This window comes from Sinohyriopsis cumingii, chromosome 15 (assembly GCF_028554795.1).
Source record: "Sinohyriopsis cumingii isolate HCF-2022 chromosome 15, ASM2855479v2, whole genome shotgun sequence".
Taxonomy (NCBI): domain Eukaryota; kingdom Metazoa; phylum Mollusca; class Bivalvia; order Unionida; family Unionidae; genus Sinohyriopsis; species Sinohyriopsis cumingii.
In genome coordinates this window covers 26,449,663-26,467,928 of record NC_142975.1, presented here as the reverse complement: position 1 = coordinate 26,467,928, position 18,266 = coordinate 26,449,663, and the positions used below count along the sequence as shown (strand labels likewise).

The 18,266-nt window shown below is 35.7% G+C and overlaps 1 protein-coding gene across 2 annotated transcripts in view; it reads right to left on the bottom strand.

Moving 5' to 3' along the window:
- Window positions 1–14,268, bottom strand: part of LOC149781444 (uncharacterized) — a 31,814-nt gene extending 17,546 nt beyond the window's left edge. Inside the window, exons 1-2 of one of the 2 annotated variants that reach the window (XM_089935521.1) lie at window positions 14,083–14,268; window positions 1,641–1,820 (exon numbers count right to left, since the gene is read on the bottom strand). In XM_089935521.1, the coding sequence (XP_089791647.1) occupies window positions 1,641–1,820; window positions 14,083–14,143 (241 nt within the window). In that variant the 5' untranslated portion in view covers window positions 14,144–14,268. Of the gene's footprint in view, window positions 1–1,640; window positions 1,821–7,207; window positions 7,362–14,082 lie in introns of those variants that run through there. The other variant, XM_089935522.1, reaches the window with a different exon arrangement.
- Window positions 14,269–18,266: the final 3,998 nt, after the last annotated feature.

The window sequence follows — 18,266 nt, the reverse complement described above, 5'->3', positions numbered from 1 at the left end:
CAGGGCAAGTAATGTGACCACCAAGACCACTACCTGTAGCTTCAAAGAGGCCAAGATCTCCGAAAACATCACTGCCTTCATCTGGACGCCTCTCTGGTGGCGGTGAATAGGGAGGAGGAGATCCTTGTTGTCTACTTTTGTCAATTTTCTTCATTGCGCCTATAAGTGCTGAAAATTTTGAATCGTTAGATTTAACCGTTTTCTTGTCGTAGTATATACGATACACCCACTTAACAAAATTGTAATCAGCCGTGGACTTATATTTCTTGTTTAAAACTTTTTCTTTGTTGCGTAAACCCCCTAATATCAATTCAGGTAATTTTTCTTCTGGCGTATTTTTAAGGAATTTAATAAAACCCGGATCAAATCTCGCAGTTAGTTCAACAATTTCCTTTGCTGGTTGGGGTGTAGCAGCTTCGGAGACTTCAGCGACTTCAGCGACGGGCGGAGGCTGAGCTGCAGCGACGGGTGGAGGCTGAGCTGCAACTATGTCAGCCGGAAGATCTTGTAAAATCTTTTTTGTTTGCTTCGTTCTTTTTGCTATTTTTTGAGTCAACGGGATAATACCCAACTTTTCTCTCTCCTCCTCTTTAATATCGCCCCATATTGCCCTTTCAGCGGCTGTTGCGGCTTTTTCCGTAGCTGTTGTAACGGGCTTAAATAATTCTTCTACACCGGTTGCAAATTCGATTTTTGCTTCTTGTCTTGCCTTTAATTTTTCTCTGACACTATCACGGACGGGAATAAATTTTTTAATTGCTTCGAGTCGTTCTCGTGCTAGTCTAGATGCGCGAGATTCACCAATATTTGCCATTATTTATTTGTCCATGATTTAATTCCCCCGCATGGATTTGTGACAATAAATTTACACGACCCGCGGACACGATACCGTATCGGACTTGATACATTGTATGGTTAACGTGAGAAACTCGAAGAGAGCAGCCCCCGGGCGGCGACAACAAGTTGTGGGGGGGGGGGGGGTCGCGTTTTTTTGTCTCGTTGCTGTTGTAGAATCCCCCCCCCCCTTTCTGAAGGCTTATTTTAGCATTTGGAAGTCTCGTTTTGTTGTAGGATTAGCTTTTTTTTTAAGGCTTATTTTATCATTTGGTGGTCTCTAGACCTTTGTAGGATTCGCCCCCTCTGCTGCTGTGTTACAATATACAAAATAGAAATGATTTGGGCCCAGCATCACTGATGCAAAAGCAGAAATCATGCCTCTGTTTCCTCTTCGAGTATGCAACTAGCTGTTCTGACTAGAATTTTGTAAATTACCATTAATTCGTAATTCGGAATGTAAAATGTTGTCTAAGAAGAATGAAATTATCAATTGGTAATAGTTTATTAATCAACTAAACATCCATCCATAATTTTACTCAACAAGAACATTTACTTTCAAATGTGCAACGTGTAAGGAAGAAAACGTAACATTTCGATTTAATGCATCCAAGATCGTAAAAATCAGTACGACCTTCCTGTATTACAGGCTTTCAATTTGTTTTTTTAACTTTTAACATTTGTGTTTAAGAAACAGAAATACCTTGGTTATCTTTTCCTCACAAAATTGAATCAAACATCTGCTTTGTAATACAATAGAAATAAGTATAAAATAATCTTTTCTTTTGAAATTAAGAGACGATTACCAGATTGCATGAAGTGCTCGATGCTGCAGCATTCGTCAAATGGCGGTTCGCATTCTTTCACAAATGTAAAAGACTCGTTCTGCTTCTTGGCATTGATTAGCAAATCTACATTCACTTCGCAGTCCGCCCCAGACCCTGTACTTCCACACGAGTAACACCACTTAACTTGCCCTGAGATTTCTGTGAATAATAATAATGATAATAATAATAATAATAATAATAATAATAATGCATTGTACTGCTTTTGCGATAAGAGTCATCAGAAAGTTGAAATGTTGGGAGAAAAACAAGTGGTGCACCGCTTGACCGTGAGTGGCTAAAGATGATTAGCTTAGACATGTCCGTCTATCCAGTCTTATGAATTAAACTTGAATGCACTGAGAAACAAAGAATGAAAAAAAAAGACAGGAAACAAGAAAGTAAAGAAGAAACAAACGAATAAAAAATATGAGGTCACTAACATTAACTCGGAAGAGACTGAATAAATGAAACAAGGAATATAAATAAAAAATAAAATAAAAGAGAAGAAAGACTGCTAGAAGTCAGCTTTACATAAGTATAGGTTATTGACTGAGGATTGAAAATTATTATATTCTTCATTAGTTTAATATCGTTGCTACGGGTCAATACCCAGTGGTATTGACCGGAGTTAAGTAAATATATTGACAGCTTCCTTATATGGTAATTACGTGCCCGCGTTTGAAGAACTACTTTTGTCCACGTCTATCTACGTTTAATACAATTGAAACAATACAATTATTTTGTTTTGTTTCATATTTCACAATTTTTGAACGAAACCTGAGCACCGCGCATTAATATACATTAATACTATGAACGCGCTCTTCAGTAGTGAACAAAACGTAGCTTGTAAAAGAGAATGGAATGTTGTGTAGCCAAAGAAAAAGAACGAAATATTGATACGAGAAACAAATATTTATGTGAGGAAAAATTGACTCAGTACATCAATACAGCAATGGAAAGGGAAGGTACACTTATGAAAAGATACGCCAGAATAAAAAAAAGCGTCGAATAGGTCTATGGACTTTGTGGGCGATTTGTTCGCTTTAGACGATGCTGTCATAGCCGAATAAGTAAATGGGGAGTGAGGTGGATTTGGAACAGTAGTGTACTTCAGGATTGAAAAAAATATTCCTTCTGCTTATTTACACTTAATTAAGAGTCGTATGCCGTGGTTGATGAAGTATGTTTTGTATTTAGAGAGCTGCATGATTTTATTTGGTGACACTCCGGATTTTGTGAGTGTGGTAACTGTTGTTGTCCTGACGAAATGATTTATGAATCTATTCTAAAGTCCCGCATTGTCAGCGGCAAATTTCATCAACGATCCCAAGGTGTTGTGACCCATCGGTCTTGGGCAATACCTCAAAATATGGATTGATATTCATTTTCACGTCGCTGTGTTCACGAGATTCCAAGTAAGGGATAAAACAATGTTCTTCAGAGTGGATAAAAGTGCACCGTTTACTTGAAACAGAACATGCCCATGAACCTGAGGTTAGTGTGATGTTCTCAATACCCTCCCCCCCCCGTGTGTTTCCACATTTTTCATGCAATTTTAAGTCTCTGAAATTTGGTGGTGATTACAGAAGGTATCTGGCAGTTTGCAAGTGCTACTTTTCTTCTGCATTATTGTCAATGGCTGCTTGCAAATGCTACATTCATAATTCGAGTAATGAGTTTTCTATTCTTCATTAGCGCACGCTGTAAATGGCTGCTAGCAAGTGCCTATCCTTCTGCGTCATTGTATCTTGCAGTTTGTCAACTACTGAACTGATTCTGTAGTTTGTCGTATGGCAAACGCTATGTCAGTTATTACAAGTTTGATATATTACTTCACCGTCTCCAGCATGTATTTGGCATTCATGACACAGCCTTACTGTGGTTCAAGTCCTACTTGGTCAACAGGACACAAATTGTGTCTGCAAATGGAATACACTCCTATACAAAGTCCTCATTATTATTATTATTATTATTATTATTATATTCTGTTTATAAACTTGCCATATTACAATTACATCGTTCCAACTTGCTGTTTTCATACAGATTTGGCTTTGGAACAATGTAAATACTAAGTTTTATCAGCATCGTCTTTGTTGCTTAACTCGTGTCGCTACCTGTTGTCATAATGGCATACTAGATATCAGCATGGCATTATAACAGACGGTGCTCTAAAGTTCTAAAGTTTTTCCTTTACCAGAAGTAATGAATGCTCCCCATGGAGCTTGACGGCATTCATTTTGAGTCGATAAACTTTGTAACTCTTTCAGTCCCCCTTTTTAAGGTGTAAGTTAGCAACGAAGGTTTAATCGTTCTCTAAAACCATGTCCTTTCTCGAAGATCGAAGTGAATTATAGCACCTTACGAAAACAAAAACACACACACTACAGCATCAATCTTCTTCAACATTAGTTTTGACGCACTTAAATATTTACTTCTACCATTTAAGAACTCTACTTCTAGTGATATCTCATTACTTTGGCCAAAGGTAGCCATTGGTTTATATTATTTTATGCACTGAGTTATCTACTAGTTTATATATTTTATGCACTGAGTTAGCTATTGGTTTACATGTTTTTATGCCGTGAGTTAGCTATTGGTTTATAATATTTGATGCATTGAATTGTCTACTGGTTTGTATTATTTTATGCCATGAGTTAGCTATTGGTTTATATTATCATATGTCCTAAGTTAGCTATTGGTTTATATTGTTTTATGTCCTAAGTTAGCTACGAACCCAAGCCAAAACGTACTCAAGTCAAAACGTACCCAAGTCAAACGTACCCAAATTTAAACATGACCCACACTCGCTTTAGCTAATGACATACTTTGAGTGTATTTTGTTTCTTGAAAGTGAAATGGAAATCGGCAGACGCAATGGAACTATCTTGTCTTATAATCTAGCTTCAAGGCACATCAAGAAAAACGTCTTTAAGTTAAGAAGTATCGCTTGAATATATTTATGTTGAGTTTTCACGTGGAGAATATTCTGCCAACATATCTGAACCATGCTTCATGACTGCTTCATGTGTTTTAACCAGTAATCAAATGCACAGGTTTCATACAATTGTTAAAGGAGACTAGAAATCAAAATTTTCCTCCTACGTATGTAATTCTCTACAGATTTTAATTCGACTGTCATGTTTATAAATTAAATATCGTAAGCGGGTAGTGATTTTATTGCATGGAAGATACCACGATTCCGTAAATTGCCGAGTTTTTCCGAGTTTTAATGAGACGACAGATCACGTGGTACCGTGACGCAATACTAGCCAGTCCTCGAATACAAACATAAACATTGGCGAGCGAGGCAGACGGAAGGAGACCACATCTGGGTTGCACATTCAAAACTTGAATCTGCAGTCTGATATAATAGTTTATGTACTGTACTTGTCAGTGCTAAAAGAAATTTTTTAGGCACAGGCCCCGGGCTGGTGACTTAAATAAACTCAAGCCCTGACTGAAATTCCACAAGCCCGGACAGTTCATACCTGTCAATTCTCAAGCCGGGAGAAAAACCTCCCGATTTTGGGGGTATTTCCTCATCTACATCCCGATCTCGTAATATCTCTAAACTTTTCGCAGCGAAGTCCCGATTATTACATTATGTCTGTCAATTTTCATTTGTCAGAAGAAAAAACCCCCAACCCCAAACCATTTATAAATAGATATAACGTATGTAATCCACAGTCTAAACTGCCACACTGCAGACATCGTAGTGATATGCCAGAAAAATTGTTAAAGCTACGTTAAATTTCGTTTTCTATTTCGCAATAGAAACATATATGTATACATCTGATGACTAAAAGCTTACTTTTGACTTTTTATAATTAAAAATAAAATTAAGAACACAAATAATTTCCATTTCGTCTTCATTGGTGCTTGTTCCATTTTTCCATTTCGTATTTTTTAAATTTTTTGTTGCGTTCCATAATTTCTATTGTGTATTCAAGTTATACCAGTTTGAATCATAAGTACTACTCGGTTACTGTGACAATTAACTGCTCCTGACAAAAAAAAAATGCCGAAAATGCCAAGAACAGAAGCACCCTAAATTTAACTGGATTTAGGTGAGTTTTTTGGTGTTTGTCAGCACATATTTCCAGTTCACTTGTCCGTATGCGATGCATTTAATTAATGTAATAATTGCATTTCATAGGACTACCGTAAAAACAAATGCAAGAGCATATAATGCAAGAAAACTGTCGGCCAGTGAACTCTTTTATAATAATTAGCATCTCTGCCGAATGTTACATAGGACTTGGATAGATTGGAGGTGTTACATTGGATTTGGGTGGATTACAGGTGTTACAGCGGATTTGGGTGGATTACAGGTGTTTCATTGGATTTGGGTGGATTGCAGGTGTTACAGTGGATTTTATAATAATTATCATCTCTGCCGAATGTTACATTGAATTTGGATAGATTGCAGGTGTTCCAGTGGATTTAGGTGGATTACAGGTGTTACATTGGATTTGGGTGGATTACAGGTGTTTCATTGGATTTGGGTGGATTGCAGGTGTTACAGTGGATTTTATAATAATTATCATCTCTGCCGAATGTTACATTGAATTTGGATAGATTGCAGGTGTTCCAGTGGATTTAGGTGGATTACAGGTGTTATAGTGGATTTGGGTGTATTACAAGTGTTACAGTGGATTTGGGTGGATTACAGGTGTTGAATTTTTCAAGATAAACTGATCTGATTAATCTAAAAGGTGTGTAGGAATACACGGATTTTAATGCAGCTAACTTTTTTTTAACACTCATTAAAAGCATTAGTATTTGACAAAAATAAGTAAAGTATTACTGATGATTTAAGCTGGCATGACTAAAATAAAGAATGGGCAAATGGAACGCCATGGAAATAAAATGAAATACAAAATGGAGAAATGGAACGCAACGCAAATAAAGACGCTTTTGAAGTAGTCATCAATCATGGTTCAGAAAACTTTGTAGAATTTTCTCCACGGGGAAACGCAACATAAATACATTGAAACCATACTTAATGACTTAAACGTGTATTTCGTAATGTGCGTTGGAGCTAGATCATAAGATAAGATAGTTCCATTGCCTCTCTCGATTTCCAATGCTCATCAGGCCGGTCACTGTCATATGAAACACATTACACTAAAATTATGTCATTATTTAAAGCGAGCGTTGGCCATGTTTTAATTTGGTTACATTTTGACATGGGTACTTTTTGACTTGAGTATGCTTTGACTTTGGTATGTTTAGGTCTGGGTACGTTTTGACCTGGGTACGTTTCGGTTTGGGTACGTTTTGACCTGTTCCCATATATAGTATCTATGCATAGAAACATGTTAGGCTTTTGTTGATGGTACGACAAAACTAGTCACTTATTGTGATCATGATCGAATCTTCTTTAAGTACCAAAACCAAAACAACACTTTCCCACCTCCATTCCCCGTTTATGTGCTTTTGTGTATACATGACTTCAAGAGAGTGCCTACTTACTTCTAAAATCATTAGACAAATAAGAGATTATGTATCGCATACACACTTAAGAAAATTTAAATAATACCTACCTTTATGACACAGAAATAAAAGTAAAATTCCAACATCAATGTATATACCCCAATAACCCATTGTAGTGCCTTTTGACAAGGAGGAAGTGACTATAATGATTCTAAACTGTTCTGGGCGAGGCGCATATCGAGATATTGGTATGTAATGGTTAGATTTGAACACTTCATTTGCCATTATCTATGGTATCCCACAGGGGACTATACATCTGTCAACTGGATAAGGCGCTGATTGACATATTGGCGCGTATTGGTATAATATGAGCAATGTAGTGGCATGTTATCTGGTGTAGGTTACACGGTGTAAATGACACGTTATCTGGTGTAGGTTACACGATGTAAATGACACGTTATCTGGTGTAGGTTACACGATGTAAATGACACGTTATCTGGGGTTGGTTACACGGACTAAATAATGTGATGTGAAGTTGACCATTCTTTAATGACAGTATGATGTGGATGATCCAAGAGCACTGGTCTTCCGCACATTCAAGTGCCTCACTTCATTTGCGAAGAGAAAAAAAGATCTGGCTTCCATGAAATTCTTCAAGTCGGATATTAAGAGAATTATTTTCCTGTACCATGATCGCAGACAGTGAAGACACTAAAATTTTATTTCATGCAAGCTCTTAAATATTAAATCAATTGTAAAGAACAACTAATCACCTTCTGTAGAGTCATCAGAGACTTTGGAGAGAAATATATGTACACTTTGTGCAGAGATATCAGACTTAGTAGAGAAATACCTATAATTTCTGTAGAGTTATCATAGACTTATATAGAAATATCTATATACTATCTGTGGCGTTATCAGACACTTAACAAAGAAATATGTATACACTTAAAACAAGTACACCCATAATAAAATAGAAGGAACATTAACAAATACATATTCCGTACAATTATACTTTGATAAGTCACGACATGAACATGGTATATAGTTGCAAACCCCAGATTTAAATAGGGTGCACTAATTACGAAACAATTAAGGAAATATTTGTCTTTACCAATTAAACTTGATTTTTGCTTTTCTATTAGGGTGGAAATTTGGTACATTCCTAAATAAAATACAAAATACAAAACATTTCCTTTCTAATTATTTTAGACCTAACTGAATGTCAACATATGATTTCGAAATCAGCATGGGCGGCAGCTTGTTGTCCACATTCGTTTAAGTGAATATACAGCAGTACAGCCTTGAAAACTTAATAAGAAGAAATGTTTCTGCAAGCGAGGACCACAGCTGGTTCAGATAATGGTGGTTGTTTATTTCAGATGAAAATATTTTGTGTTAGTCTTTAAGTACTGAACATATTTATAAAAAACTGGTTTTTTGAAAATTAAAATATTGTTTGCATGGTTGACGAATAACTCTTAAGACGCCTTTATTGTTAATATAATCATTTCACCCCTACACGGGAATCCTTCCTTGGAATAAGATGAACATTTACTCATTTCATATTATTATTAATTTATATAAATATATGTACATATCTATGAGATGTACTAAGTGTTACTATGGCACAATGTTTCAGCAAATCAGGATAGAAGAAAATAAAAGTGACAAACCTCATACGAGTACGTAAATATTGGCAGTCTTAAAACGCTTGGGAATATAATTAGTAAGATTCTTGAAACACGAAATCAATAATTCCCTATAAATAAATTAAATGTTTACCTCTCCCAGCAAACAACTCAGACAACCATTCGGAAACAAAGCCACTCTAAATGACAGTACCAGTATTGCCTTTTTAAGACTTTACAAGTGATTTAAATGTTCAGAAGTTTACATTTTTTTAGTTTATGCGATTTGACTGTAACTAAAATGCATCTTGTTAACAGAAAGAAAAATCTGCGAAGACCTCTCAAGACTTTACGCCTGCCTTAATGATACAAATGCAGTCTCTTTAAATGTACTTTTCTTTTTAAAAAGTATATGCAGGGGTGATCTATAGGAGCATGCACTGCGAAGAGAATAGAAAATCAATATTTGCAATGTTCCTCGGACACAAACTACACGTTATCAATATAGCTTATCAGACCAACCAGGATATTTACAGTGTATAGCATGCCCTCAAGGGGTATAAGTGTTATTAGGCTGGATTTTAATAACAGTTTGAACATATATATATATATATCTGTGCTATATCGTACCAAGGAAACGGGACACTGCCGAATCAAGATAACCTGGGGGCGGGTCCCAACCCGGGACCCTTGCATTATGAGTCATATGCCCTACTAAGTGAGATAGGTAATAAATTTAAATTCAAGCTCGAAAGTTCATGATATCCCTTCAAAATCAGAAACCGGAAGTCAGACCAATACAGATCCAATCGATATTGCAAACGACCTAAATACATTTTTACACGCCATTAACGTCAATACTTAGAGAACAGTCTTACACATAAAAAGGTTCTTCACTACTTGTAGATCTTGTAGCGTCGAAAGTCCCACACAGCCTTACCCAGATTCTTTAAAAATATGTTCAAGATTTTAAAAATATTTGCAACAAAGCATCAAACCTGGATGAAATCTCACCAAATACTCAAACTATTAACTCAAGTTGCAGCCCCTTCAATTGCTAACCTAATGAATAAAAATATTGATGGCGGAATCATTCCAACCAATCAAACATTAGCCAAAAGTGTTTACAGTCTTTAAAGAAGATGACAGATCATTGATCTATATCAGTATTCTAAACATTCTCTAAATAAATGTAAAAACACAACGACTTTCTTCTTCGCCGATTTTTAACGAAATATAATCTTCTACGTAACTCACAATCAAGTTGCAGAGAAAAACATCCATGCAAAATTGCTCTGACGAAGTTTTTTGATTAATGTCTCACAGCTATAAATGGCAACAATGATCAGAGCAATTTATTTAGATTTTTAAACGCGTTTGATTTATTAGATCATGAGAGTGATGAAGACACGCAAGACGTAAAAAAACTGAGAAATCTCCTACATGGTTAGATTATGAACTGAGAGGATGGCGTGTTTCTGTGGCCAATACTACATCTTCTTTGCAATACGTCCAAAGTGGAGACCCTCAAGGCCCTATTCTTGGCTCATGGCTCTTTCCTCTCTTCATTAATGATTTACCTCTTCATATGAACGCCACTGAAACTGATCCGTTTGCAAAGGACATAGCCTGACATGCCATGAATGATGTAATACGTTTTCCTGAATAAAATGTACAGCAGCACGTTGAGGCTGCTATGCTGTGGTGCGAATCCAATCAAATGCAACTCAACACAAGAAACTAACATTGGGACAATTGGAAAAAAAGGCAAAGAATGTAGAAATTAAAGGATATCAATATATTTGTTCAGATGACTAAATTAAATAACATCTTAAATCAAAAACGTTCACGTGTGGTTACTGACAGGCATTTATTGTGGGGAAAGAGAAAAAAAGCACACAGTAGTCCGACAATTATTAAAACAAATTCAGCTCAGTGCACATACATGCATAGAGAAGATATAAATTACAGCAACGTTTACTGACTGAATAACTCAGTCGAATAAGTCGAATAACAGTTTTGAAAACCAAGGGATGATGTGTTCAAGACTCACGGCCAAGAAAATATTTTGCACCTATAACTGAGCACCTATAGCTGGCTAGATGAAAGCAGATAAAAACAATCTATACACAAAAGCGAACAAGATGCCTGCATAGTGTACGCAATAAGAACCTCGTGATACAATGCTAAATTAATAAATGGCTTTGAAATTCATAAACGAAAAATGTAACTGGGTACAAATTTTATGACGGTAACATTCAAGTCTTGTCCGAATTGTCAACGCCATTGAACCATTCCCGCGAAAGGTAATACAATCATTAAATTTGGTCTTGTACAACTTTAGCTTGACTGAACTTTTAAACTTGTGACAAGACCAACACAAGATAGAGACGGTTAAATTCAGGGACGTTTACTACAAGACCTGTGAAAATAACAAACAGAGCTGAAATGGATAATGTATTGGAGAGTGTATTCAACACTTCGATGTTAAGTAGGATTGAATTCATGACACGACACAAAGACATGTATTGACTGATAAAAGTGAGATTATGTACACACGTTCTCTCTGGTTTCTAATTATGTCTGAGTTCCTTCTCCATATTAGATTTCAGTACTATCCAGATGGAAGGAGTCTTGCCTCAGTATAGTTTCGAAAATTGATGATCAATACACATCTAGACATTAATTTCGTATTCTTCTCAAATTATTGTTTCTTTCTATCAATCTCTTTTTTTTTAATTAATTCATCGTAACCTTAATACAACGCTGTTTACACACATTTTCGAGCTCAATAAGGTTTGAACGCATACGTGTGTGTGTTTAGTTTGGTGTTAACGCTGTCATTGGTACCACTTTACGCGAGTGTTTTTCTATTCATTCCAGTTTTAACAGCCTCTATGTTTGTGTCAACTATGTAAATGCGGCTACTTCACTCGAGTGACTTTTTATCCACTTCTGTGTGCATGAACTTGGAGCTAAATACGGTTGACGACGTATAGTTCTAAATGCTCCATTGTATAAATCTGTGCTAGCTTGTTCGACTTCAGCTTGTCATTTGCTGTCAAACATGGTGAATGCAAAACGTTTTATATTGCTTTATCAATTAGATCTGCGAAACCGTATTCATTGATCACTTCGACCTTGAAGTGATATATTTCCAAATATTTTGTACCTACCCTTTTTACGTACTGTGGAGGACACATCGTGACAATATACTTCAATGCAATACTCATTTCCAATGCTGATGCTTAGACTGTTAAGTCTGCCACCTTGTAACTGATATTAACTGATATTAACATTGTACGAAACAAATTCTTCGTGAAAAACAATATTAACTGGCGAAGACACGAACAAGCGGCATTACTTTAATTTTTGTGTTATTGGGTTGGTCCAGGAAAATAGACACATTTTGAGGTTTTTCACATCCGTCAACTTTCTCTGATTCAGTAGACACCTGTCGAGTTCTATAGCTATTGTATTCCAACATTATAGTATTGTAGAGTTGTAATTGTATGACTATTGAATCCCAACAGTTTATTATTGTATTTGACGCATGTAGAGTTCTATGGCTACTGAATCCCAACCGTTTTGTATTGTATTTGACACCTGTAGAGTTTCTATGGCTATTGAGTCCCAACAGTTTAGTTCTGTATTTTACGCATGCAGAGTTCCATGACTATTGAATCCCAACGGTTTAGTATTGTATCTGACGCCTGTAGAGTTCTATGGCTATTGAATCTCAACAGTTTTGTATTGTATTTGACGCATGTAGAGTTCTATGGCTATAGAATCCCAACAGTTTAGTATTGTACTTGACACCTGTAGAGTTTCTATGGCTATTGAATCCCAACAGTTTAGTACTGTATTTAACACCTGTAGAGTTCTATGGCTATTGAATCCCAACAGTTCAGTACTGTATTTGACGCATGTAGAGTTATATGGCTATTGAATTCCAACAGTTTTTTTTATTGTATTTGACGCATGTAGAGTTCTATGGCCATTGAATCCCAACAGTTTAGTATTGTATTTGACACCTGTAGAGTTTCTATGGCTATTGAATCCCAACAGTTTAGTACTGTATTTGACACCTGTAGAGTTCTATGGCTATTGAATCTAAACAGTTTAGCATTGTATTTGACACCTGTAGAGTTTCTATGGCTATTGAATCCCAACAGTTTTGTATTGTATTTGACGCATGTAGAGTTCTATGGCTATTGAATCCCAACAGTTTAGTACTGTATCAGACGCCTGTACAGTTTCTACAGCTATTGAATCACAACAGTTCAGTATTTTATCTTACTATATCTACTGTGCATCTGTTGTTACTCGGAGTGGTGTTAACTTTTATGCTTCAACCATGCGACATTTATACTTCCTTTGCTGTCACAGTTAGATGTCATTCATTCTTTAACTTATTTATTATACATGTTGAGGTAACCATTCGGAATCAAAACAAAGTTTCATTCTTGTCATTGATGTAGTAAAATACTGTTTTTTAGTTTGTCTGACAAGTTGTAATACCCAACATCAAAGTGTCTGCAATGAAATGTATAGTCTACCATTTCCGTTATCGATTGGGTTGATAAAATAGGTTTCGTTTTCAGGTGGTGGCTCAGTTGAAATGTTGATCTCTTGATTTCAGTTGTCCAATTATCTAACGGTGATTATTTACCTCTTCGTATCTTTTTCATGATTGCGTTTTTCATCTCTTTGTACTTGTTAATGATAAACATGAACTCATCCTGCATTCGGTGATCGCTTTGCTTATTGATTCGCCACTAGGTTTGCTGCCTTGGGTATTATCTGATTAATCGGTTGAAATAAAAAGAGATGTTGACGTGTTTGAGGGCAGTGAGTAGAGGAGGACACCAAACACCTTGGTATCACACATAGAAAGGTCACTAAATTACATGGTGACAGATTATATCACAAAGCAATACTCATACTTTTATGTTAACAAAGTTACGTGTGTGTTACATAGAATCCATACCCAAATATATACTGATATGTTAAAGAAAGTTGGTGATGAAGACTTGATACGTATTTGGGTGACTTACTCTAGAACCACTTAAAGAGAATAAATTTTGCTGACAGGTGTGAGACTTAAACATTTGTTATAAAACAAATAAGCAAATACATATACACACACGTACACAAACCCTTGAGGATCTCTTCTAGTTCGTGTGTGTTCCTTTGTGTAAACATTACTTTTACGAGAGTATCTACTTATTCATTTACAATATTATTAAATAGATCATGTATCATACATATAAAGACACACACACACACACACACACACACACACACACACACATATACACACAAAATAAAACAGACAACTGAAAGCTACTTACCTTGCTGACACAGAACCAGAAGAAAAATACCAAATTCAATGTACCTACTCCAATAGCCCATTGTTGTGACTTTGACAAGGAGGAAGAGATCGTTAGATTGTAAACTGATGTCGAGATAATGGCACGCTCTAGTTTGATATGAACACTTTTGGTGCCATTACATCACGTAAGCCACAGGATGAAAATAAATGACTGCAAACCGCGCATGTCACTGATCGAGATACTGGCATGTACTAGTTTGATATCAGCACTTCCAAGGTCTGTTATCTGGGGTACTCCACAGGGTGCAGATACTTTCACATGTCCTGGATCGTTTCTTTAACAACAGTATGATGAGCTTAAAGCTCAGATTTAGACGGGTTATACATTCGACGATTGCACTTTGCCTTCACGAAAAATTAATCTGGCAATTATGACGTTCTCTCAGTTATACACCATGAACGTTTTGTAATACACAATAACTCAGTTATACACCATGAACATTTTGTAATACACAGTAACTCAGTTATACACCATGAACGTTTTGTAATCCACAGTAACACATTTATACACCATGAACATTTTGTAATACACAGTAACTAAATTATACACCATGAACATTTTGTAATCCACAGTAACTCAGTTATACACCATGAACGTTTTGTAATCCACAGTAACACATTTATACACCATGAACATTTTGTAATACACAGTAACTCAATTATACACCATGGACGTTTTGTAATCCACAGTAACACATTTATACACCATGAACATTTTGTAATACACAGTAACTCAATTATACACCATGAACATTTTGTAATACACAGTAACTCAATTATACACCATGAACATTTTGTAATACACAGTAACTCAGTTATACACCATGAACGTTTTGTAATACACAGTAACTCAATTATACACCATGGACGTTTTGTAATCCACAGTAACACATTTATACACCATGAACATTTTGTAATACACAGTAACTCAATTATACACCATGAACATTTTGTAATACACAGTAACTCAATTATACACCATGAACATTTTGTAATACACAGTAACTCAGTTATACATCACGAACGTTTTGTAATACACAGTAACTCAATTATACAACATGAACGTTTTGTAATCCTAAGTAACAGTTATACACCATGAACGTTTTGTAAAACACAGTAACTCAGTTATACACCATGAACGTTTTGTAAAACACAGTAACTCAGTTATACACCATGAACGTTTGTAATACACAATAACTCAGTTATACACCATGACCGTTTTGTAAAACACAGTAACTCAGTTATACACCATGAACGTTTTGTGATACACAGTAACTCAATTATACAACATGAACGTTTTGTAATCCTAAGTAACAGTTATACACCATGAACGTTTGTAATACACAATAACTCAGTTATACACCATGACCGTTTTGTAAAACACAGTAACTCAGTTATACACCATGACCGTTTTGTAATGCACATTAATTCAGTTATACACCATGAACGTTTTATAATGCACAATAACCCAGTTAGACACCAAGAACGTTTTAAAACACACAGCAACTCAGTTATACACTATGAACATTTTGTAATACACAATAACTCAGTTATACACCATGACCGTTTTGTAAAACACAGTAACTCAGTTATACACCATGAACGTTTTGTAATACACAGTAACTCAATTATACAACATGAACGTTTTGTAATCCTAAGTAACAGTTATACACCATGAACGTTTGTAATACACAATAACTCAGTTATACACCATGAACGTTTGTAATACACAATAACTCAGTTATACACCATGACCGTTTTGTAATGCACATTAATTCAGTTATACACCATGAACGTTTTATAATGCACAATAACCCAGTTAGACACCAAGAACGTTTTAAAACACACAGCAACTCAGTTATACACTATGAACGTTTTATAATGCACAGTAACCCAGTTAGACACCATGAAAGTTTTGTTATACACAGTAACTCAAAATTTATTGTCAAGTACCATTTTGATGTACATTCCCAATATTCAAATATCGGTGAAGCTAAATATGATAAATGAATTAATTTATCTAAAGTTAAAAATGTGCATGAAACAAACGTGATTTTGAGTTCTTAATTTAAATAAAAAAATTTCAGAATCTTTTCCAGTGTGCATATACAGGGGCAGTATGGAACTGAACAAGCAATAAATAAATAGATAAATTCAGAAGCCTGCATTACCATAAAATATTTATTGAGTGATTGGGTAGTGAAGAATCAGATGTTTTGAGAGAGATAGAGAGAGAGGATATATATATATATATATATATATATATATATATATATATATATATATATATATATATATATATATATAAAGACATAATGAAACGCAGTACAATTCTACCGTATCAGGGTAGCAGTATCAGGGTAGCAGAATAATCGTCATATTGAAGTAGTATTGATTTGTACGTTATTTTATTTATCGTACCTATATCACTTCGAATGATTTATGTTCACATGTCGGGTCGTAATCCGACGTAGTACACTTAAGTTAGGTAAATCCATACTGTGCAAGGTCATTGCCGCCATAAACATGAAATTAAAACAAGGTAAGTAAATTTGCAATAAAGCAAGTAAAGCTAAATTACTACATGCATTGTTGTAAAATGAACGATTAAGGCTGAAACAATGAAATCAATCCTCAGATAAAGCAAGGAAGGCAGAAAACGAAACAGACACGCACTGTATGATGTATGTAGGGGAATAAAGTAAAGAACAAGCCGAAAAGGCTGATGACGTCTAAAACAGACCAAAAGTCAAAATAGCACATGTTTAACCAAGCAATACTCAAGTATGACAAACAAATGTTAAATGAAACGAATAGAATGTAATGAAAAAATGAAATAACCACATACAAAAGTAAATGTTAGTGAAACACAAATGTCAAACAAAAAAAAAAAAAAAAGCAAAATGCGAATGAAACTATCAAACACCAAACTTCAAGCTGGTTAAGCTTACATATAATTAAACAAAGCAGCAACATAAAGTTTAAATAAGCACAAAAATATGCATCATCCATGCGCAAATACTACTAATAAGTAAATGAAACATCCACCTATTGATGGGGAGATTATTTTTTTTGCGCCAAGAACACAAAACATTAAAACATAGCTTGATGTCCACATATCAGGCAATGCATTAAAGTTTGCAAAGCCCCGATGTTGATAAATAACAGTTACACTCGGCGGTGCAAGCCCATACAAGCCAAAATATTAAAGATATTGAATTGTCACTTCGTACCTAATACTGTTCGTTCTAGGTCACGTTGGCGACCTAAAGCTGACGATGCCGGTTTTCAATGAGAGGGGATCATGAACACAAGTTCGTCCTGATTAGAGACGCCTTGGAAGTGTTTGATTGATTTTCTTATCGTGAGAAAAATTGGCGATCATCAACAGCTATGCCACAACCGAACAATCTGTCCGCTTTGAGTCCGCCAGAGTGGCCGAAGACCTATTTGTAGGCCTGTAGGTTCCACCGATTGCCTTTTATACAGCTATCCAGGGTGCGGTTCCGACGAACCCTTAGTTAGACGCTTTCGCAGCCATGGGATCAGCATCTGTCAACAGTGCTAGTATCGCAGCGAGAAATGGAAATACTTTCCACGGCTCTTTTCCATTTGCATCACTCCCGACTTGGACTGATTTAAATGTTAATAAGGTTTTCTTTTGTTTGGCCATCTTCACATGATCAAGTTGTGCTTTGATTAACATGATGATATTTCAGGTTAGGTTTGCAAGAAGAACGTTTTAAATATAAAGTTAATATACTTGTCATCTTCGTATTCTTAACTTCATGGTATGCCCATCACTTTAGTTGCATGGATCAGTTACGAGTTTTCCACTGTCGCGTCAATGACCGTCATTCAACCACCCGTGACCTATAACAACAGAGACTTCTCCAAAAGAGTCATAGCATGATATCTTTGACCGGTAGAGACATCAATAATGCGTGCTTTGAAGTTCATGTCAATCAGAGACTGCTTTAACAGCCCAGGTGTTCTGACAAAAATGAATAAATCGAGTACATTGTAGTGAAGTCTTTATCTTAAATCTGCAGAGCAGTGTTAGTGTTTTTGTTTCGGTCTATGGACGACAACAACTTATCATGTGTACGTGCCATTTTATTGTTTTCAAAGTGAAGCCAATTG